At 40.1% G+C, this 24334-nt stretch overlaps 1 protein-coding gene across 1 annotated transcript in view; it reads left to right on the forward strand.

The window, feature by feature from the left end:
* The first annotated feature begins 11814 nt into the window (after window positions 1–11814).
* Window positions 11815–24334, forward strand: part of SH3RF1 (SH3 domain containing ring finger 1) — a 60010-nt gene continuing 47490 nt past the window's right edge. Inside the window, exons 1-2 of the mRNA XM_063136022.1 lie at window positions 11815–11974; window positions 14201–14682. Of these exons, the coding sequence (XP_062992092.1) occupies window positions 14302–14682 (381 nt within the window). The 5' untranslated portion in view covers window positions 11815–11974; window positions 14201–14301. The remainder of the gene's footprint in view (window positions 11975–14200; window positions 14683–24334) is intronic.

A 24334-nucleotide genomic window follows, 5' to 3' on the forward strand; every position in this document is an offset into this window, starting at 1 on the left:
TCTCCTGCTTCTGTTTTCTACCTCCACTTTGATTCCCTGAAACAATCAGCAAAGGTTTGTTCTCCATTAAAGGCGCTTTCACAATCCCAAGAATATTATGGTTGGATCCAGATTTAGACATACTTGGAACCAGACCCATTGAAAAGAAGAGGACTTAACTTCGTAACGACTAAAGTCCCATTGATTGCAATGGGCCTACTCTAAGTATGCCAACTCTGGATAAAACCTATTATGATCAAATTTTATAGGTAAAAACACCACTTGCAGCAAAACTTCAGGGTGCTAGAGTAGTCAGGTTTCATTGAGGAACTTTAGCCAATGGGAAAGGGCCCCCAGAATATCAATTGTATTAAGACTCAATGACCTTTAACACCTTGAGTTTTGTAGCACTGTAATCAACAGGTATATCTACTGCCTGAAAATAATACAAGGAGACACCATTTTTCCTTCGCTTATAGGGATATTCTTTTGTTAGCAGGGCCCACTGATGAAACCCTTGCACACTAAGCTAACTGGTTTGGCAGGCCACATCTAGATCAAACAGTGGTCACTGAAACTAAATGTATTAACCAGATTGAAACAATAAACTTCCTTGCTCAACTTAATTGCTTCTCTAATTAACAAACGATTGGTGAAGCCAAAATAGATTGGCTTCACGTGATCCAGAGCTAAGGAATACAGCAGAGAGGCACCATGATTAAAAGCTAGCTAAGGACACCTATCCATATCTTGCACAAACATATGGCAAGATCCACCTTGAAAGTCCTTGTTACTCCCACAGGCTAGGAAACCGTAGTCCATTGACATCACTGAAATGACTGCACTGTGTGAAGACTCCCAGTAATAAATTATCACTAATTGCAGGGTCTGTTCCTGAGTTATCCTCCTAAAGCTATTCCCTTCCTAATATTCTAGGCAGCTAGGAGGCCTTCCTTCAACTCTTATCCAAGAATGGAATGGTACTACAACCTTTCTGCCCGCAGCAAGTACACCCAAAAGAAGCAGCAGCAGCATAAACTGGATATTTAAGAATGTATTCCAGATTTTTATGGCCAGAAGTCAATTGTTTTGCATCACAAATGACAAAATTCTTCACTGAGTAAGTAGACCCTAAGTTCAGTTCGGTGAAATAGATATTAGGGTACATTAAGGTGGCCTCTAAACCTCAGAAAGGGATCATTTCTGCTGCTTTCTATATTGCCCCTCTAAAAGTTATTAGCATGAGCAATTCATTTGGGCCTCTCCCAGGAGATACATGTGGGAATCATGACAAAGCATTCTACAACAGGATGATGTTACAGCTGGTACTATAGGCATACATGCGCCACATAAGAGGGACTGAAGACCTGATATTTTCAGGAAAGTATCATTGCTTTTGGACATCCAATTTCTGATTGATCCCTCACTAGTCAAGAATGCTAAATATGACTTACTGTGAATTTCCTTTCCATTCTAGTGATAATAGTCTGTCAGCTCCACCCAGTGGTTTGTTTCTGGGGGATCTGGTTCACGCACTGGTGCTTGCAGCCTACCCTGGAGTTCTTTTGTTGCTTAATTATATCTGGGTTTCCTAGGGATGTCTCATTCACTCTTGCTGCTTTTCCCTGGGCTCTGATGTTGCCTTTAGGGCAAATGTAACAGTTTAAGAATTTCACAGGTCCAGAAATCTGAAGTTCCATCTCTATCTGAACGATAGTGCCACTCTTTGCCTGATATCAGACTCTTCTGACTTCTGAGATAGGACAGCCATTAATCCATTTCTAACTGTCTTTCTATTCTACAGTTCCATTTCCCCAGCCTCTTAGAACATTTTCTGTACAGATGACTGGTATATCATTTCAGCCTGTCTCAAGAATGGAAAAAAAGTTCCTGGACTGCTCGGAAGGTGATATACCTCAATCTGATGATGCAAATAGAGAAATGACTAAAAACATTGGGGCACTGTTTGTGCGTAAGGTTGAAAAGATGGCAAGATGAGCTGGTGGAGGGGCTTAGCAATTCAAACAACTTCCTACAATTCATACTGCTCCCAAATTAATCCCTGCTCCCCTATGTATCTGTTGTCCCTCGGCATATTAGCCACCTTTTTCCTCACAAAGTGCTACCAAAATTCGGAAATTCTGGTTGCAAAATTTGAGAGTGGAGAGTAAATCTAGATTACCTACTTTAGCAATTCCAAAACCAGAATCTAAATAAAGGCAGTTATTCAATAATAGTCTTGGCATTTAATAAGTTCTATTGATATATTTATTAATCAGTAAGACTATAATGAAAATCTACTTCAAATTCCAAGGGTTTCAGAGACCTGCGGTATGGAAATTTAAATTGTTCTTTGGAAGAATTCTATGGATAAATAATGAAGAACAGGACAACTTTGCTTCTGCCATTTTCAATATATATAGCAGAAAGTGAAATGAAATTGACTTGGTACTATCAATTGTACTTTCATGGTCTGTTCCACAAGACAGTAGAGCAGCAAAGTGAAGCCAATAGGTTGTATCAATTTTAATTTACTCTGTCCAGGAATATGTTCATACAACACATGCCTAGAAAGAAATATATTGGGCAACTGTAGGCTTCTGCACTCAATAGAGACTTTTTAATGCTGCATAACAACATTACACTAGAATTAAAACTTAGAATTCAAAAAGCGAAAATGGGATACTGAGGCATCTTTTCTCCTCTTTGTACACACAATATGTTTGTAATCAGTCTCCTTGTGAAGGAGAATACACACATTATACTCAACGCAGTTGAAACAATCAAGGTTTTACTAATGTAAATAATAATCAGTTTGAAATCTTTGCTACTTTAGTTTTGCTTTGTGGAAACTAGTGTGAGAAAATAAAGCACAATGCATTGGAAACCTACGACACTAGCCAGCTAAGGAGAACCATATTTTCCCCCATGCTATTCAAAACTGCACTGGACCACAAGATTGCTTGATAATGAGAGCACAGGAATCCTAATATGAAAAGAATTAGTCTTACTAGATATAACAGAGAATTTGAGTGACCACCTCTCTATGAAAAGGAATAGACTGACATTTGAATAAGAAAACCTTTGACCCATTGTAGAGAGAGGTCTCACTAGAGAGAATGGAAACTACATGGCTCTGCAAATCCTAAAGGAAAGGGATGAGGTAATGAAACCGCAAAGACTGGCATTCCATATAGCAAGGGTGGCAAACTACTGCCCTTTAGATCTGGTCCACAGCCTCCCCTCCTTGATCCCACCCCCACTCCTGCAGTAATTAGGCTTAGAGGAAAAAACACCTTCCATTCATATTAATGGGACATTTTTTCTAAGCCTAATTATCACATATGGGGGATAGCAAGTTTCTCAGGTGGGGTGGCAGCTGGGAAAGGAAGAGTTAACTTTTCCCTCCCCATGTGCTGTGATCACACAAATTTGACCTTTGTTCCCATTCACACTTTTTTCCAAACTTACTTGCCATGGGGGGGGGGGGAGAGGGATTTTCAGGGGGGAAAGGTGGGGAGGAGAGAGAGTTTATTTATTTCATTTATATCCCACCATTTTTTCTCCAAGGAACCCAAGGCGTCATGCATAAATCCTCCTCTCCGTTTTATCCTCACAACAACAACCCTGTGAGGGATGCTGGGCTGAGAGTCTGTGACTGGCCCAAAGGTACCCAGTGAGCTTCCATGGCCGAGTAGGCACTAGAACCTAGATCTCCTGACTCCCAGTCCAACACTCCAGCCACTACACCACACCGGCTCCTCCCCAACCCATGTGCTGCCACTAATCCTGAAATATAGCTCCAAAGAGATTTCACTGGTTTCAGGTGCAAGTGCCTAGGACAGCAAGCTCAACTATCCATTCAACAGCTGAAACAAACAGAACAAACAGTTAATTTTCACTTATGCATCTGGCAACACTGACTAGGATGGTGTTAACTTCTTTTTAAAATTATTGTCTGCCAGAAAATGTATAACAGTATCTGTTCAACAAATAATGTTCTTATAAGTGATTGTAATCAGATCCATACATCCAAATCTATCATCTTATGAGACAGGAATAAGTAATCCATACAAATATTACAAATGCAATAAAAAGTTCAAACAAATGGAGGGGCCAGCAAAGATGCTCTTCAATTGAAGCTTCATTTGGTCTAGGCTGATCTCTGAGCCCATAATTGTAGAGTGAAGAGAAGGTCTAGAAAACAGAACTGACAACCATTACAAGGCCACTGTAGTTATATGTCTGGAGTCAGACAGAGCCAGTGTGGTGTAGTGGCTAGAGTGTTGGACTGGGAGTTGGGAGATCCAGGTTCTAGTCCCCGCTTGGCCATGGAAGCCCACTGGGTGACTTTGGGCCAGTCACAGACTCTCAGTCCAACCTACCTCACAGGGTTGCTGTTGTGAGGGGAAAAATGGAAGGGAGAGGATTATGTATGCCATCTCAAGTTCCTTGGAGGTAAAAAGGTGGGATATAAATGCAATAAATAAATAAAAAAAGTAATGCAGGGAATGGAGCCAACGACAGCTTTATCAAAAGAGATAAGTACCATCACCAAGGCTTGGCAACTGAGAGACCAGAAGCAAGATTGCAGATTCAAGCCATGGAAAGATGTGATGATCAACGTACTACAACTGGGTAAATAAAAATACGTAAATTGATATCTGATTGTGCCCCTGTAACAAACACACACTGTCGCATAGCAAACCACATCGAAAATTGAGAGGAAGTGGTCTGAAGTAGTTTGTGATGCAGTCTGGGGAACTACTTTGACAGAAAACACCAAACTTGATCTACATAATTTGCTATGTAGTTGCCTATTCCGGCCCCAATTTGCCCCCCACTTCTCCACTTACTTGCCGCCGCAGTCCGTACGGCGGCGGAGCCAGGTAAGGGGGGAGGGGGGCTTACCTGATCTGTTGCAGTCCGTGCAGCAGTTTCAACTGAGGCCTGGGCCTCAGTTGAAGCCGCTGCCCGGACCGCGACAGAGCCAGATAAGCCCCCCTCCCCCTCCCCTGGCTCACCCCCCTCCCACTTCCCTATTACCTGGCTCTGCCACCATCGCCTCATGGACTGCAGCAGCAGCAGGTATGCCCCCTCCCCCTCACTTACCTGGCTCCGTCGCGGTCCAGGCAGCGGCTTCAACTGAGGCCAAGGCCTCAGTTGAAGCTGCCGCACGGACTGTGACAGATCAGATAAGCCCCCCTTACCTGGCTCCACCGCTGCACGGACTGCAACGGATCAGATAAGCCCCCCTTACCTGGCTCCGCCACCGCACGGACTGCGGTGCCAGCGCCAGGTAAGCCCCTTCACCACTTACCTGGGTCCGGAGTTCAGAACGGTCTGAATCACTTCAGACCATTCCAATCCGCTCCACGCCGCTCTGGACCTCCCCTGATCCGCTCTGGAACCGGGTTTCGGAGGTCCGGATCAGCCCGCTCCACTTCGGATCTGGAGATCCGTAATGGAACAGAGCATAGCCCTATGTGAAACATCATTAAAATGTGTTGGCTTTGTGCTGCATGATTTCAGAATTGCATACTTAATTATTGCAATCTCATTATTTTACCATTAGCATACACTCGTGCAGTTACACTAATATAATTGGAATAAAGAGTTGTGTATTTGGGGAGGAAAAGAAACAAACACACACAAAATCTTACATATAAGGATCTTTGCTTTCAACTTGTGTGCTCTAATTAACCCAATATGGGCAGATATCTAGCAATGAAATCAGAAAGGTTATGGAACAATAGACCATTTAGATCAATATCTTCTATTTGAGAAACCTCTTTGAAAATACCACACCGATGGTATCGTATACTAAGACAGCTATAGCACATTTTACTTCAACATGCAGCCCCCTTTGTTGGAGAGGCTGCAGGATAAAAGGCACTTATTTTTATTTATGGTGGGCTTGTCCACATATACAGGGATTCTGGATGTTAGTACATAGAGAATTAACGGTTATTACTAGAGAAAGGATTGTATATGATCCAGAATTATTATTATTATCAATATACAAAGGACCTAATGTAAGTTTGAAATGTAAAGATTTATTATTATTCTTTCTAATTGCCACTTGCCAGACAATTACATAGCAGTGGAAAAAACTGGACAATATGAACTTATCGGCATGTTACCGAAATATATGGTCAGTGTCAATATCAGAAAAAATAACTCAGTTTGCTTCTAATCCAAGGAAAAACAGAATCGCCATACTTTTATGCTATATGGGGGAGTTTTATTCAACATACATCACAACTGGACTTACAACAATATATGCCCACTTCAGCTTTGAACATTTGGATATTATAACAACAAATGAAAATCATACAGCACACTTATTAATTAATATAATTGTTTATTTAGTTACTTTTATATTATTATCCTTTTTTCTGCTCCTTTTTTTCTTTCTTTTCTTTCTTTTTTTTCTCCTTCTTTGTATTGGTTTCCCCCCTAAAGTTGTATTAATTAATTAATCTTTTCTTATTCTTATATAACAACTGTTTAGACATCAATTGTTAGGGGACTGATCACTTTTTGGTTACAATAATTTTTTTTAAAAAAAGTTATGAAAATATTTTCCAAACGTTAAAACTGAAAGTTTCTTTTGAAATTAAACTATATAAATAAACACAGGATTATTCTTATTTTTCCACATCACTTTGTATTGTGGCATTAGGGATTTGGTGATTCTAAATCTTCATATATCGCATTATGTACATTTTAGTTATGACTGTAGCAACCACATACTTCAACTTTGACAATGTTTCCCTTTTACTGCAATAGAAGTTATGATTATTTTTGGCTCACAAAAGATATGTTTGGCCAAGCATTGGCCCAAGAGTGTTCACTAAGATGCTCCCTGCTGTAATTAACTTTGCCCCACACTGCAATATGCATTTACAAAATAATATGCACATATTGACTGTAGGCAAATAGAAGAGCTCGAGGACAAGGAAAACAGCTTTTTACGGAAGCAGTTTGGGGCTTCGCAACGTAAGAGTTAATTTTTTTGCTTTCATAAGTTATCTATTTACCCATAAGGTCAATTCAATCTATGGATTATGTTTTTGTTCTGGGCAATAAGTCTATGAGCCTCCACAGCCTCTTTCATCCTTTTCAAAAGCATGAGAATCTTATTACCATGAAGGTATTTAAGCAGCAGGAGGAGATGGTTGTGTGTGGTTGGAACTTCTTTGTTCCCCACTTAGGTACATTTAAAAATTGTGCTAAAATAAATTTCAGTATCAGTGTATAAAATTATTATCTTTTATTTATACACAATTTATATTCCACTCTACATCAATAAAATATCTGAGTGGGAAACAATAAAAGGGATGATGATGATGATGATAACAACAACAACAATAATAGGGAATCTATCTCTGCTGCTTTAATACAGGTCTATTATGGAAAACATACATTGTTTTTAGCTGTTTACAATGTAAACATTTTTAGATTATTTTTATTATGTTGTATCTTGTATATTTATGAATTACTGTAAACTGCCCAGAGAGCTTTGGCTATAGAAAATAAATATATAATACAGAATTTAAACCTTTAAAATCAGATTGTGCCAATAAAACTGGCTGGTTAGTTAGGGAAGGCTTATTTAAGTAAAAATGTCTTCCGCAGGCACCAAAAACAAAACAATGTTAGTGTAATTCCTTCAGTAGAGGTATTACATGCTGAAAAGGGGCAGCTCCAGACAACTCAGCCTTGTAAGTCTCTGGGTGCCGGCTGTGCAGCCGTGACCCAGAAAAGCTGGTAGCAAGGCCGGCCGTGAGTCCTTTGGACTCACCTACCTCTCCCTGATCACCTGCCGCCGCTGCCACCACCACTGTCTCCTCGTTCTCGCTCCTTCCATCATCGCCGCTGCCATCGCTGTAGCCTCCTCGCTCCTGCCATCTCCATAGCCTCCTCGCTCCTGCCACATCTGAGAACCAGGCTGCGATTTTAAGATATCGCGGGGGCTCTGGTTAGTACCTTTTTGGCCACCATAGTTTGTGGCCATAGGGTAGGAGCAATGCAGCAGCGATGGCAGCAGGAGTGAGGAGGAAGCAGCAGCAGGTGAGCAGGGAAAGCGGCACAATGCCGCTCCAAAGTGCCCGAGGTGCCCCAAAGCTTCGGTGCCGATCGGCTTCGGGGCGCCTCAGGCTGAACCAGAACCGAGGCGAAGAGGGCCGAATCAGCCCACCTGTCCTCAGTTTCGGGGTCTCAGCCCGAGGCGGTTCGCAGCCCTATCTTATAACATAAAGTGAATATAATGTGATGTAGCCTCAAAGAAAGCAAAGTCATCTGATGCATTAACTATAACATTTTGAATAGGGATAAGATGATGAGTCAACATTTGAAATACTATGTTCACCCACTGTGGGTTAAACATTTCTGTGTTCATAGAATGACTTCAAATTGGACCAGGTTCAAAGAGCATTTGAAATAACTGCAGGAGCAAAGGGTAAGAGTCTAGCTTTGTTCAGGTATTCAAGGTTTCATGAAATTAGAAGCACATGAGGGGAGACCCAGAATGCACTAGCTGCCCCTGCCCCATCCCCTCCTTTGTGTTCCCATCACCCAGCCCTACCACCTGCACCACATTGTAGGATGAAAGTTTGCAATGAGCCTGCTCTATATACATGTACACTCCCCACGTGATTTAGAATCCTGTGTGAATCATGCAGGGAACTTTGCTACAAACATAGACCAGGCTCATTGCAGACCTTCACCCTTTAATGCTTAGAGAACAACATGGACAGGTGGCAGGAATGTGACAGGAAATTGGGCAAGGCAACACATCTCTGCTCTTCCTTCATCATGTGGGACATTGAACACCTGCACAGGATTTCTGTCTTGTTTATCTCAGAGGATTATGTAATGGAAACCCAGCAGCAGCGGAAAAGTTTGTTTAAGGACTTTCACCCAACCCACATTCATAGATGTGTGAATGAATATACACAATTGAAGCTGGCCATTCATTTCAATGGAGGGAACCAAATCATATGTAGAAAGGAGTGTGCATAGATTATCTTCCTCCACTGAAATTAACAGGGAAGTTTCATTCTAAGCAGGGGAACTCTCTGCAGAAATGGGAACTCTTCCTCCCAAATAGATTCTTATATAGAGAGAAATAGTTCAAATAAAGTATAAAGCTCTAGAATAGTTTATTTTGAGACATATTAAAACAGAATTACAGTCAATTTAAATGTTCAGAAAAAGCATGTGGTATAGTTTTCTTGGCACTGAATCTCTTCAAATGTGGGATCACATTTGAACAGTTCCTAACATCAACTCAATCTGCACTTTGCATTAAAAAAATTAATCTGGAAAGTCCAAAGCCAGTGAGTCCACATATTTGTGTCTAATACACTTTTGGCCATTTTGAATTGTGAGAAAATACTGTTTAGGTTTCAGTCAAAGCTACATTGCATTATAATATCCATATATTTGGGAACAGCAGGTCCTATGTGGAAAAAAGAAGCATTTTATTACATGTACTCCTTCAGAAACTTATTTTACATATTTGCATTCTGAAAGAACATTATACATACACTGTTGGAAGTATGACATACTATAACAGAAATTCTGTTAACATAGTAAATTGTTAACCTCATAGATTTTGAAGATATTACCAGCCAGGAATTAATTAGTTTTGTCACCTCTTTGGTACTCTTTTCCACAATGTTTTGTGTATCCGATACCATCTATTGCACAGTTCCTCACTTCCAAATAGTAGCTGTATTACTATCAATGTTTTGACATCTCATGCATTTCTTTGTTATTTTGTTAGTGATGTTAATCTTGCTGCAGATGTTCAGTAAATTTAGTGCCAGATTTCTTTCCAAGCACCAGGCTTTATAATCCTCTGAAAGAGCTAAAACTTTACCTTTCCTTTTTGTCAGGTTTATATCAGTGTACAGATTTTCACCATGTTCTTATACTTTGAATAAGTGTGTGTGTGTATATATATATATATTGTTGGCAATCCTATTCCTTTGAGCTACCAGAGATTCGCATGATCATATTTCCTATGCACCAGTTCATTAATACTTTATTTGGAAGATTTCCTTTTATATAATTCGCTATGCAACTGCATAATAACATTACATAGCAATTCTGAGGAGGATGAAGATCCTAGATCCATTACAAGGTCTGAGAAATGGATGCAAATCCAATTTAGTAACTAAAAACCACACCACAGGGACTTAAAATTATTGGGGAAATAAAGAGTCTTGGCCAAGTGCTGAAAGGGAGGGGGAGAGTGTGTGGCCCCACCTATCCAGGTCCCATCCACTATCACCACACCCGCTACCAGCTCTTAAGGATTCCACCCAAAAAGAGGTTGCCCACCTGAGCCTTATTGCATTTGTAAGTTCACACAGGAGACATTCCATCAGGTATGGAATTCTGAAGCTTTGTTTATAGGTAAAAACCAGCAGTTTGAATTCTGGCCTCTCTACCACCAGTCTTCCTGGGTCTCATCACTTTCTCTCTCTCTCTCTCTCTCTCTCTCTTAATTTGATACTTTCAGTCAAATGAGCAGACTTCCTCCTCTGAAAAGTGTTGTATCTGAGTTGACATTGGGTGGTATGCCAATTCTGTCTGTGGTGCTTGCTCCTTGATGGTTCATTCACATATATAAGTTCTCAGTGCAGGCAAGTGTGAGTGGCAGCCATAGTTGTGACAACTGCAGGGAGCCATCCCTCGAATGGACAGATCACAAACTGAAGCTAATAAACTCAGTTGATCTAACCTGAATGTTACCCGTGTCTAATGAAATGAAGGGCTTAGCGCTTGTTGTGAAATCTTTTGCGGGTACAGAAAGACCACTGTGCAAACAAGCAATCACCCTCTGCTTAATGCATACCAATGGCCATTCGGAAATGTAAAGTATTCTCATGACCATTCGGGTGGAACCAGTGCAATTTCCAATGGCCATTCGGTGGCATTGTTTTTAGGGCCATCCTGCCTTTTGGTTTGCTTACTACACACTGCAGCAGTTCAATACTTTTTTTTTTATTAGCATTATGAAGTCCTGTCTATCCTCCTCAACCTTGTCTTTTAACGAACCGTGTTTCTTTTTATTCCTGACTGAAAATAACCGGAAGCTTTCCTGGGGCCGTAGCTGCGTTTTACCTGTCACCGTCTGTACTAGCAGGATTACTCCCACAGGCTCTTCCTTCCCGGGGCCTGTGCACTCCAAACTCTCTCTCCTGACCGTCGTCGACTTGCCTGGCGATACGCATTTGCCCTGCTCCTGCCGGTGGCGGTGTGGGTGAAACAAGCCCGTATCTGGCGACGTCGAGGCAGCTCTGCCTGGAGAAGGCAGTGATTGCAGATTTGGATCGACTAAAGGGACTGTGTGAAGGTTGGGCGGGAGAGCCGAGCCGGGGTGCCTGAGGGAAAAGAGTGGGCGGGTGGATATGGGCTGGATCCAGGCACCAGAGCGGGGAGGTGTTCTGGGCGGGAGCGAGGATGTTCTGAGGGGAGGGAGAGGCGACTGGAAAGGCTGGTCTGCTACGGAAGGGAGGAGGGCGGGGAGCTCGTGAGGTGGAGGTTGGCTGCTCGGTCTCCCATAAAATCCCCCTCAGGGGCAGCGTGCAAGGGAGACGACGGGGAGAGGCACGCCGAGCTCCGCCCGCCCAGGGAGGCAAGGAGTTCCAGGAAGCGGCGGGCGGGCGGGCTGCCTTGCGTGCCGAGAGACTCCTGCTCGCCGCCTGCCTCCTCCACCTCAGAGCCTGGTTCCTTCCTTGAGGCGGGGCGGCCTCCCGCGTCAGACCCTTTTGGGGAGGGAGGGTCGGAGGGAGGAAGGAAGTGGGATGAGGGGGAAGAACAGAAGCGTAGAAAGCAGCTCCTTCAGTGCCGCGTTGTGAGAGACTGGGCGCTGTGGCGGAGGCGGCTCCTCCTCACGGGAACAAAGAGGCGCGAAAGCGAGGACTGAGGGGGGAAAGGAGGGACTCCTTTCCTCGCTCCAACGGCCACTGCGGAGATGGTGAGTTAAGGGAATGAGGGCGGGGGAGGGGGCGCGAGGCAGGTTTCGTGGCTGCAGATGGCGAGTGCCCCTCCCCGACTCCGGTTCCTCTCAGCCGCTGCCTTCCCGCCCGGGGGCCGCAGTAAGGGGAGGGGGAAATGTCCCCCGGAGATGGAGCCTTTCCTCCGCGTATGAACCACCGCCGGCCTCCGTGAGGAGGGTCCAGGCGCCTCTGCTGTTTGTCCACCTTTGGTAACGAGACACCGCCGGCGAAATCTCCATAGAGACCACACTCGCCCTCCAGCGGTCTCACGGTTATGGGAGCCGGTGGCTTATGTACATATATGCCATGCCTGTTTTTCCCCAAGACCGGCGAGTGTCTTCTCTCGTCTCACGTTTACGTGTTTGTAGATGGGTTTTCTCTTGTGTTACATGTTGAGGTGTGCATCTCTATAACGTATCCTAGGCACGTACTGGAAGCCATCATGTTTAATTTACACCGTCCACAACTCCCGAGGAAGGCGTTCAGTCTGTCAGTTTCTGTTCCATGGGATTTTTCTTTCTTTCTTTCTCTTAAAAACAAAAACCTTAAAAGCCTGTACAGCATGACTTGGAAGTCAGCTGGGGTGTTCCTCTTCGCTTTCCACCCCCCTTTCTTCTGTCTTGAAGTTAACTTTTACTAAAGTCTCCAGTTTGAAATAAAATCTACCAGATATCTTCTTGTTTTCTAATAGGTGGCTTTGTCTGCTACTATCATGTGCTAGTATCCTTCTGTTACTGCCTACTTATTCAGACCATCTGAAAATAATGATGTATGTATCTGTGTAATGAATATTGAAAAACTATTTCCTAAAGAATAATCTTACCTATAAGAATATTTTTCTCTCCATGTTTTTCACTAGACAACTGCAAAAGCGAAATTACTTGAATGTTGAGTTTGCTCTTCTTAGTAAACAGATTTCATTTAGGTTGTTTAGATGACTGCTGCTGTTGAATCATCTTTTTCTGCTATAGTTCATCCCCCCCCCACTGCCAAACAGTTTAAAAGTTTGTATTCTTCAGAACACCACTTTTCATCATTCACTTAAAACATTCTATTGTGCTCAAAAGTCCTAATTAAGATTCACCCAAGGGTTTGGGCACACCTGGTGGGACTTTTAATTTTGAACAGCAGATACAACAGTCCCCCACTGTATTATAGGTAGCTTGTTTTGGAAAATTTAGTCAATTTCAAAAAATGCTTCACCATGTGTTATGGGGTGTGGGCTGCTGTTCACAAAACAGGCCTAGAGACCTTTCAGACTGTGTATTAGTTGCATAGTTCTAGATCCTATTCATTGTGTCTTTCGCTTTTCAGATGTTCAGTATAAAACTTGGATTTTTACAGATAATTATTATTTGCAACATAGTATGCTGCTTTTTAATAATTTGATTCCTTTTTGTTTTAGTACCATATTTTTGGTATTAAGCTGTTTACTTCCTTGAATTGCATTTCCTTTTTAAATTATATGATTTACATTATAAAATTAAACATGTACAGATTTCTAAGCATCATTGGGTTTCTCGCATCTGTTTGATCCGTCATGTCTTAAAAATGTCTTAGATTTTGAAGTATCTTTAAAATGTTGAGAGTACAAAAGGTTTATGAAATGTGTTCTATAATACTGAAAGTTGAAGGTACTCTTAAGTTTAGTGATACTCCCCTCTTGACTATTGTTGCTTTTCACTATTAAAAAGTGATAAGGTGAGGGCAGTTTCTCCTAATGATCAGTACACTTCAGTTGAACAGTTTAGTAATAAGAAAAGCCAATTAGATCTCCTTGTGAAAGAATTTTACTCTACAGTTGCAGAGATTACTTTAGTGAGGCTAGCTAATATAGCATGAGAATATAGTAGAGCCATGCTGGATCAGACCAAGGGTCTATAACTGGTGTATATAGGCTTACTGCCTCTGATACTGGAGGCAGCATAGAGGCAATAAAACTAGTAGCCATTTATAGCCTTCTCCTCAAACTTCTAGTCTTTGATGCATGTCATACCTCCTGTTGCATGTCATACCTCCTAACATGTTAAAAGCAAAGAGGGTTGGATTACATATAAACACAAGTTCTCTAAGGGATTCATGTTTAGGAAAACTTTTTTTTTAATGTTACTGATTTGTAAGACTATATATGAAACAAGAATTTTGCTGTTGAATCACCCACCATTTCCCATTATTAATGTGTTTTGTTTTTTCACAAATTTCAGAGAGAAGAGTGAAGAGGCATGGATATAACATGAGTCCTTTAACAAGTTCAGAAAGGATATGAATTTTGTAAAAGCTTATTCTTTGGTAAACTAGATCAAAGATGGATGAGTCAGCCTTATTGGATCTGTTGGAGTGTCCTGTTTGTTTAGAACGCCTTGATGCATCTGCAAAAGTCTTGCCTTGTCAACATACATTTTGTAAACGGTGTCTGTTGGGCATTGTAAGCTCCCGAAATGAGCTTCGATGTCCAGAATGCAGGACGTTAGTAGACTGCAGTGTTGAGGAACTTCCCAGTAATATTTTGCTGGTTCGACTACTGGATGGCATCAAGCAGAGGCCTCGGAAACCTGGTGGTTTGGTGAGTTGCACAAATTCATTAAGGGCCCAGACAAGCATTATTGCTAATTGCATTCCAAAAGACCTCCAGAGTTCTCAAAGTGGCCAACAGCAGAGAGTACAAGCACGGAGTCCTCCTGTTAGGGTAAGTGTCTAGTATGCAAATTATATAAGAGACAAATGTTCATTTTGGTGCTAGCAGCCAGTTTGCTTTGACAATTCAAGAAAATTAGGTTTATAATGTGATGAGTCAACTGGAGATAATTCAGATGGCTTAGCTGGAAAACACAACAGTGTGTTTAACCTAGAAAAGAGAAGATTAAAGGGAGACTTGATAGCAGCCTTCAAATATCTGAAGGGCAAAAATGGGGAAGCCTTATTATGATAAATATGAGCCTTTCAACAATCATTAATGAAAGTTGTCTACCTTTTTTTTCCCAATTAAGGATTTTACGTTTTCAGTTCTTTGTAAGTTAGGCTATCAACCTTCACTACTCTCTAAATCAAGGGTGGACAGACTTCATGTGTGCTAGATATACTAGTGGGATTTTTTAAGCAGAACTCTAAAGTCTACGACGTGGTACAAATTAGCAAGAGGGATGGAGAAAATGATACATACTTACAATTAAGGAATATAATTCCTTAAATCTGAGCATATGTTCAGACCAAGAATTTGTCTTAGCTCCAGAACTAAGTTTACATACAAATCCCTTATTTTTTTTCCATTTCAGCAGCCTAATTTTGTTGTTGTTGCTATAGTTAGATACTCTTGCCAATCTACTGCAAATCCTGGTCTAACTTCTGCCAACTTCTGCACTAAATTACAGATTACTCTTAAGAATTTTCTGGATTTTCAAAAACATCCCTAATGTTGCCAGTTGAACTGGTATCTCTTTTTTAAGGGACTCCACCTTTTTACTTGTTTTCTTGGCATTTATTCATCTTGTTGAATGTGTAGTTATCAACCTCAGTAGTTAGATTTGTTACATTTCAATCCAGAACCTGTAATTGAAAAGATAACTTTATAAGATGACTGACCTAATTTTGCTTTTGCCCAGTGGCAGGTCAGATTAGATTCCTTTAAAAGGTTTTGCTTCTCATCCAGTAATACTTGCATGTGCACTGCCTCTGGGTAGGGTTTGAATTAGTTGTGCAGTGATTAAGTGCTTCATCAGTTCTGAAGAATGCATTGTATTTAGACGGAGTTATAGTAGTGTGGGGGAGGGAACAGAGGCTTTGAGGCATCTAAGCATTTAAAGTATTTTTCATTTGGTTACTTAACTTTTTGATATTCAAACAAAAGTATATCCTGCAGCCAAGTTATCAATGTAAAATGGGCTACCCATAGAGATGCAACCAGTTGCTAAGGGAAGTGTGTACTCTTCCATTATTCAAAAGTTGCAGATTCCTTATAATTTCAGTTAAATATGTCTAATGTAACTTTGTTCTAATACATGCCGGGCCAAAGCTCATAGACTACTGTTCTTCAGTGCCTGTTTGCCTGTGTTGTGTGCTGCATTTCATTTTTAGGAAATTGTTTTTCCCTGCTTCGTCTATAAATATGTGAAAACATAAATTTAGTTCTGGATTTCTAAATCAAATAATGTGAAAAGTTCTTATTTATCCTCTTTGTTTGAGTCTTTTAGACACATGTACATGCGCACACACACATTTTCAGGCTTGTCTCCACAGGTATGAAGGCTAGAGATCATTTATCATTTGAAAAAACAACAACACTGAAAGCTCAGCTTGAATTCTAAGAAACACACAGTCTGTGCATATGTATATCGGAAGCCATGTGCAGTCTTTTAAACCCTCTTCCTGGTCAGACGTGTGATATGCTATTACAATACTATCTAAAAGTGAAAGTTTGTTTTTGAAGATGAATATCAGCATTTTTCCAAAACATCTAAAAAACATAATTAAAATATTGGATCATTCTGCCATTTCCGCTCTGTTCTGTAACACTATCATGTATGTATCAGACAACATTTGTTTCCATATATTTTATAGAAACAGTGTCTTTTTTTTCTGGAAAAAAATTGAATTGGAAAATTTCCCTGAAAATTTTCAATGAAAATTAACTTAATTTGCATAAAGTTGTATACATTGGAACATTTTCTGCCCCACATCACTGAACAGGAAATGCAATCCTACTTCATTTTATTAGTTACTTGAAGACCATGTATCTTCAGGTTATGACTAGATGAGTTCCTCATGAAGTTCTAAATTACTGTTCACCATCAATGTGAAAAATTGGAGCAATGTGAAAAATACATTGCTTCCAAAATTCTAGTGCTGGTGATCGACATGCTATAGATCAGCTTTCAGAAAGGTAACTGTGTTAGCCTAACACAGAAAAAGCAGAGCCTTGTGGCACCTTTAAAGACTAAAACATTTATTATGGAATAAGCTTTAGTGGAAGAGATCACTTCTTCCAAATTATGATTCCATGATATGGATTAGTGACTCCCAAAGTATGTCTTGTTGTGTTTCATAAATTAAGATCAAAATGCTTTCTCATCATCAACTTTATTTTGGTCACCAACCAGACTTTACACATGCACGAGAGTAGGGCAAAATTACATACAGATTTGAAAAGTATGCAGCAGAATCAATTCTGGAGAGAACTTATTCTCATAGCATTCAAAAAGAATTTTGCAAAAGCCTCGATTGAGTCTCTGTCCTCTGTGGCCCTGAAGCAATGAAGAAGTGCATTAATTTCTAAACTGGTGTCAAGTAATAATTTCTCTAATCTTTATATAAAAACAACAACAGAGTAAAACGTGGACAACCGATTCAGTTTCAATTTCAAATGATTTCTGTGTGCCTAAGTAAGGCAAAAATCAGATATGGTTAAGAACTTTATTCAGGCTTCTTTGATGGCATTGTCTCCTGATTCTAATACCTTGTCTTTCTAAGATTTCCTTTCTGTTTCTATATTTTAATATTTTTCTAGTTTTTTTTCACACTTTGCCATTTTCTTTTAGTATTCTTCCACTTGACTTTTCTTTCTTCTAGTCTTAGTAGTACTCTGACAGTTTCTTCCTCATACTATTCCACTCTCTTAAGTTCTTGCTCCATTCTAGCAATCAGTGGACTTCTTTCAATGTCTGAATGATACGTCACTCTTAGAGTGAGATACTATTCACTTTAAAGTGTTTCATCTCTTCATGGACAACCAAGTAAACAAAAATTTTGCCTTTCTGAGGGAAGTGAATTCCTTAAAGAAATATTTTGGCCTATGAATTACCTGATAGTCAGCACTATCATTGCATGCAGAAAAGAGTGAAGCTTGGTGTAGAAGACATGCTGTCTCTCAGCTTTGCATGGGATGAGGGTGATCCCTTCCCTCAGGAATGGGACAGGGTCATTAATTAACTTTGAACTTGGCTGAAACACACTTAGAAATGGCAAGAAGCTTTTTTGCAAGCTCCACTCAGCATGACATGAGTGAATGACCCTGTTCATTCAGAGAACTAGGGAAAAGAAAGGATAAACTTTTTGCCTCATACCAGGCTTGAATACAGTTGAAAGTGGAGAGAATCTCTCACTGTTTCTGAGTGCCTCTGAAATCTAACACAAAGTGAGGGAGTGATCCTATTTTTCAGAGAAGGCTTGGAAGCACTTGGACAGCAGTGAGAATTTTACAAGTATAAAGCATGTCCCAGCCTGATGTGGAAAGGCTGACTCCTCCCTGTCTCCCAGCTCTCTGCATCTGCCAAAAGACTATAAGGGTCAGAATTTGTCTCTCCTGCCCAGGCATGTTGAAAGCAAAAGACCCTTCCCTACAAAGTTCAAGGAAAGAGTCTCCTCTTTCTGTTTGTCTAGAAGTATGGATCACCAGAAGATATTTCTCCTTGCTAATAGTGACCTGGCAAGCACATTTGTGGAACCCTGGTCAGAAAAGTGATCTGTGGAAAATGCAGCTGAGGTGAGATCTAAAGGGGAAAAGGCTAGTAGATTCTTATTTGGCTAATCCAGTCATGGGGAATTGAATGGGAAAGAAACAAAGATGGTTGTTGGATTGCCTAGATAAAGATGATAGCATATAGAATAGCAGTATTAAAAGAAAAATGGAACTTTGTAAAATAGAAAATTAAAGGTATTAAACATTTCCCCACCCCACCCCAGATTAGGGTCTCGGTACCCTTATGAACTGGCAGTAGATTTGTGGAATTATGGAATTCAACTACAGGGAAACTAATGACAGTTGCTGTTACATTAAATGAAATGAATGTAGATGAGTGCTGTTGAATCATACAATCTACTTATGCCCTAAGGAAATAGTAAACTATTGTGTGTCCTTTTACAAGGTGCTGTGATTTCTTTTTATGATATATTCACATCTTTTCTGAATTGTATAGGCTTTGTGATAGGCTTTTAACCTTGTTGTAACATGTTGTTTTTTGGCATGTTGGCATCCACACTGCAGTAAACCACATAATGCAGAGTAACTTTATTTCTGGATATTAATTTCTTACTACTCTCAGTAAACTGCAGTTACAGAATCTGACTTTTTGACACCTTTGTCATCGCTACACAAATCTGATTTTCCAAAGTGAATGTATTGTCGTAAAGTGAACTTGTTTAGAGAGCAGAACTGTACTAATTTGACCAATTTATTCAATATTACATTGAGTTTTTAAGTTCATTCAGAATTTTCCTCTTATGTAACATATAGCCTATTTTAATGGTGCAAATTCCCGATTCCTGAAACTTGTGTGTGTTCATTAAATTTGTATCCCGCCTTGCCGTTCAAGGTGGCAAGCAACAATAAAATACAAGGTAAAAATTTACTTCATCTCCTGATAACTGCAATATCAAGTGATGACTTGCATGTATGACTGGACCACCATACACATAACACCACAGAATGTTTATATCGATTGGGTTCGTATAACATGACAACCTGTCATAGGTGACAAGTCATGGAGGGTTGTCATGTTGTACAAACCTAGACAGATCCCCGCATGGTGGCTTGTGCATGGGCATGGCTTGTTTTAGGAGTTGTTGAACTCACAATATTTTGATATATTATACTGCCAACCCATTGTGGGCATTGGGTAGTGAGCCTCTCAGCAACAGTAGCAGAGCCCCTGGGTGCTCTTACTGAGTGGTCTTGGCGGTCACAGCCAAGCCCATCCCTCCCCAGTGACAGCCCCTCCAATGGTGCCCAGGTGAGTTTATTTGTTTGTTTGTATTTTCTTAGTCCTGTTTGCACAAAACAAGCCTGAACCTTTTTTATTCTTAATTATTCTTAATTTTTGCTCCCAGGAATATGCACAAGTTTTTTCATAATTTTTTGGTGGGGAGCAGTTTCTCACAAATGCAAAGCTGAGCAATTGTGGCTGTCAAAAATATATAGGCTCACCTGTTAAAGTCTGACACATAGAAGGTAATTGACAAGGAGGGGTTGCATATACACTACTTTGACATCTGACAGTTTGGGGGGAAGGGGACAAGATCAGCCCCTCAGGAAAAAACCCTATACCCCCATCCCTTTGCTCTCTCAATTATGCTAACTGCACACTCTTTGACAGCTGTAGTTGATGTGAATGGGAGAGGGATGGGGTGGGGGCAGATCACCCTTATAATCAGTTGTCTCTACTCTCTCAGAACCTGCAATCCAGATATAACTCCCACTGCTCAGCCCTATTTACTATCTAGCGCCTACCTGAACAAAGATGTCCTCATTTTCACTATATAGTCTTGTTTATGGAACTTCTGTCAACATCCAAATCTATGAAAAGGCTTGTGCAGGAACTTTCTATGAATGCAACAGGTTCTGCACGTGTCAGAGGCCTTGAGTGACCTGAGGACTTCCTTTTTCAGAGAACTTGTAATCAGTTGTCTTGCTGTGTCCATTCACCTAGTTTAAATACATATATGTCATATGATAGATTTGCCTGTGTCCTCTGGCCAACACATTTTGAACAAGTCTACCTGCAGCAGAAAAAAAAAGTCTGTACTTGTTACCATACGGCCAATGGCGATGGCCTGTGAGTCGCTAGCCCCAGCAATGCCACTGTGCAAGCATTGCCTACCGTTTGCATAATGAGGTTTAGCATTTCTGGAGCCAACCTGAAATGAGCACAAATGCTCATTTCTGGAACAGGGTAGGTCGATGGAGCTGGAATGGGGCACCACTTGCACAACAGAATCAGCAGGGCTAGCCACATACAGAATGGAAGTGGCGATGGGCCCTGCTCAGGGACAGGTAGCATTGGATACTGTTCTGTATTAGGATTTAATGAAGTTCTGTGACTAGATTAAAATTTATGAGATGTACATTTTTCTGATTTACTACATTCTTCACAGTTTTCTTTATAATTTTACACAGATGTGGAATAGGGACTAAGCTGTTAAATAGGAATGCGAATATCCAATCCCTGTTAATAAGAATTTGTGATTCTTATAGCCTGACTTAAGTGTTAATTCATTAATTTGAGTATCCACTAATTTCAGTACAACTTGCTTTTGACTACTTTATAATCCACATTTTGTGTCCAAAACTGAATCTGTGATAGTGCTGCCATGGCATAGATAGTAGTCTTAATATACCTAGGATGATGGTTAAGATTTCATGTAAGAGGGCAACCTGTCTGCCCACTGGATTATGTGCCTCTCTGTGCCCACTTATGGCCTGGTATAGCGCAATTGACTCATCTATGTAATAGTATAGATTTAAATTAGCTCTGTAAATGTAACTCAAGATGCAGTTCTGTACACACTTACTTAGAAGTAAGTCTGATTAAAATCTATTGGGCTTACTTCTAGTGGTACATAGCCCCATTTGATATAGTTAGGCATGCATCAGCTTGCACCACTGAGTCGTTGTATTCTACCAACTCAAGTGATATGCGTTTTTCTATTCCATTCATACAGGTCTTCTTATACAAGTTCTTCCATTTCTCCATATGAATAGTATGATTTTTCTGGATAGTATTTGGGAAATCTTGCTTTTTGAAGCAGTCCAGTTTGTTTAGCTCTTTTATTTCTGTGACAAATCTGTATGCACTAGGAGTTTCTTTGAAATGGGAAATTGTTTAAAATGGAATGGAGTAGAACTGCAGGTGCAACAAACTGAAAAGTTTACATATGGAAAAGCTTTGATGTTCTGTGATGCAGGGAAAAGCACTGTAAATGATGAGGTAGCAGTAGAATAGATATTTGAGCATATTACTTTAAAATGCAAGATAATAAAATACCAGCCAATGGTTGAATTTCTGTTTTATGTATAGGGGTTTATAGCTATTCTGTTATGTTTTTCTCAAATTTTAAAAAATAATATAGAGTGATTTAGATTTGGAACAGTTTTGACTGCAGCCCTAGACTAATTTACTAGGAAGCAAACCCCATTGAAGATGAGTTGACATTATTTTGTGTAAACATGGGTAAGAACATAAGTGCCATGCTGGAAAAGACTGAGGGTCTATCTAGTCCAGCACTCTTCATATAGTGGCCAACCAGCTGTCGGCCAGGAACCAACAAAGTAAGACACAGTGCAACAGCACCCTTCCACCCATGTACCCCAGCAACAGGTGCACAAAGTCTTACTGCCTTGGATACTAGAGGTAGTAGCATATAACCATCAGGACTAGTAGCCATTGACAGCCTCCTCCAGGAATTTACTCAACCCTCTTTTAAAGCCATCCAAATTTGAATTGCACTGTCTGAGTTGTCAGTGTGGTTTTATAACTTTCTGAAGTATGTTTATTGCTAGGAAATAACTTTCATGTCAGTCTGGTTCTGTGTGAGATGTATATGATGCCTCTTGCCTTAGGCACAATTAATACCTGCTTGTTTCCTTCAAGAAAATGCCTATGGGAAAAGGCATAAATGACATTTGATGGAAAATTCTAGTCTCTGATCTCATGAGGCTTCTAGGAACCAAAAGTGATGTTCAGTTCAATAGTCTGATTCAGTGTGCCCCTTGAAGATGATAGATTTGATCCAGATTTAGTCATACATGGAGTTGACCCATGAAAATAAATATAATTTAAGTTAATCATGGATAAACTTCAGTCCCATAGATTTCATTGGTAAGCATAACTGAATCTGAATCCAAATCCATGTACTCAAGCTGCTGTAAAAATGGTTGCCATTTAACGCTTCATTAATATTATCTACTTTGGCTTAGACAATGAGCGGGCAACTTGGGACCCTCCAGATGTCTTGGCCTACAACACCTCACATCTTTCACCATTGACTATGCTGGTTTGAACGTAATGGGAGTAGTAGGCTTAAGATTGCAGTCCTAAAATTGCAGCTCTATTGTTTACAAAGGTAGAAATTTCATAATAACATTGTTTACTTCTTAGCTGAAGTATTGTCCGCAGTTTGATTCAAAATACCACAATGGGGTTGATTTGAAATAAGTTTTCATATATGATTGAGAGAGTTTCTAGACTACATGCTAAACAGAGTTTCCCTAGTAACATGCTTGTTATGAAAACCTCCTATTGTGGTTCAGAGCCTCGAGGTTTAATATGATATGAGCCGAGGCTGGCAGAAGACCACTTCTTTTCTCTGTATGAAGAGATTTTTCTGTGCTATTTGTTTTTCTAAGCCAATGAAGAGGTATGCTGGAGAAAGTAGTGTTTATAATTGTTGTTTTCAGGAGATTAGAACATCAATTCCTTAATGTAGTTACTTTAAAGAATGTCCTACCAATTTTTGTGGAATGTTCTGTTACCTTGGCTATATTTCTAAGTCCACTTACTTGTGAGTAAACCCTATTGAATTCAGTGGAATAGTTGAGTATATGGGGTTGTGTTAAAAGCGCATTTAGAATTGCATTTCAAAGTTTTATACTGTCTTTTCCCTCAGAAACGCATTACCTGAGATAGAATGAAGTAGGATGTGTGCCCAGGGACCAGGATGTTACTTGATAACTATTGTTCCCTTCGAACTTGTAAAGGCTTGAACCTTTTACTACATAGACAAAACCAAAGGCAAGTGTATTATAATTTCTTGGAAACATTAAATATTGTGATTTTCGCCACTAGAAATGCAAGTATGCTTTTGCTGTCTGAAGTAAAGGGCCATTATGACAGTCAGCTTTTTCCCTATACTTTTTCTAATTCCAAACTTAAAGTGTTAAGAACACTGAAGCAGTTCTCTGGAGTTTAATATGGTCTTTTATAAAGGCAACAACCTTTGTTCTGTTCACTCTGTTTCTTGCAGGTGAGGTCATCCTGATATGGATATATGCAAGCCACTCCTTTTGCATTCCATTTCACATGGTTCCTAAAAGCGAGGTTAAAACATACATTTATAACAATAGCATTTTTCAAGGATAGTAGCCAAATTTAAAAGTTTGGTGAATCATGAATTGATTAATAAGATATATTGCTATTTTAAAAAAGTCTGCTTTCTTTGAAAGCCTGTTTCAAAACAAGTATTTGCAGCTTAAAGAACTCTTCACCTATTTCAATAAGGAAGAAGGCTGTTCATCTTGCATTGAGTTTTGGTAGAAGAAAATCGTTATTGATATGCTTTCATTGACAGTAAGCTGTTCTTCCCAACTACGTTAAATTATAGAGGGTTGTGTTTCAAAAACGGAGCATGATCCAGTCAAAAATGAAGTAAACTTAAGTTCTAAGGAATTCTCTGAAACAATTAAGTATCTTTCATTGAAAGCAATGGGCAAATTGCTTAACTTTTGGTTGTGATCTCACAATTTGGCTGCATTTGGTGGTTTAATAGTCAACTCCACACATGACTATTGAAGGGGTATTCCCCACATAACCGTGGTGTAGATTAAGGGCAGCATCCAGTTGACTATTAGTCAA

The sequence above is a fragment of the Elgaria multicarinata genome, chromosome 10, assembly GCF_023053635.1.
Source record: "Elgaria multicarinata webbii isolate HBS135686 ecotype San Diego chromosome 10, rElgMul1.1.pri, whole genome shotgun sequence".
Lineage (NCBI taxonomy): Eukaryota > Metazoa > Chordata > Lepidosauria > Squamata > Anguidae > Elgaria > Elgaria multicarinata.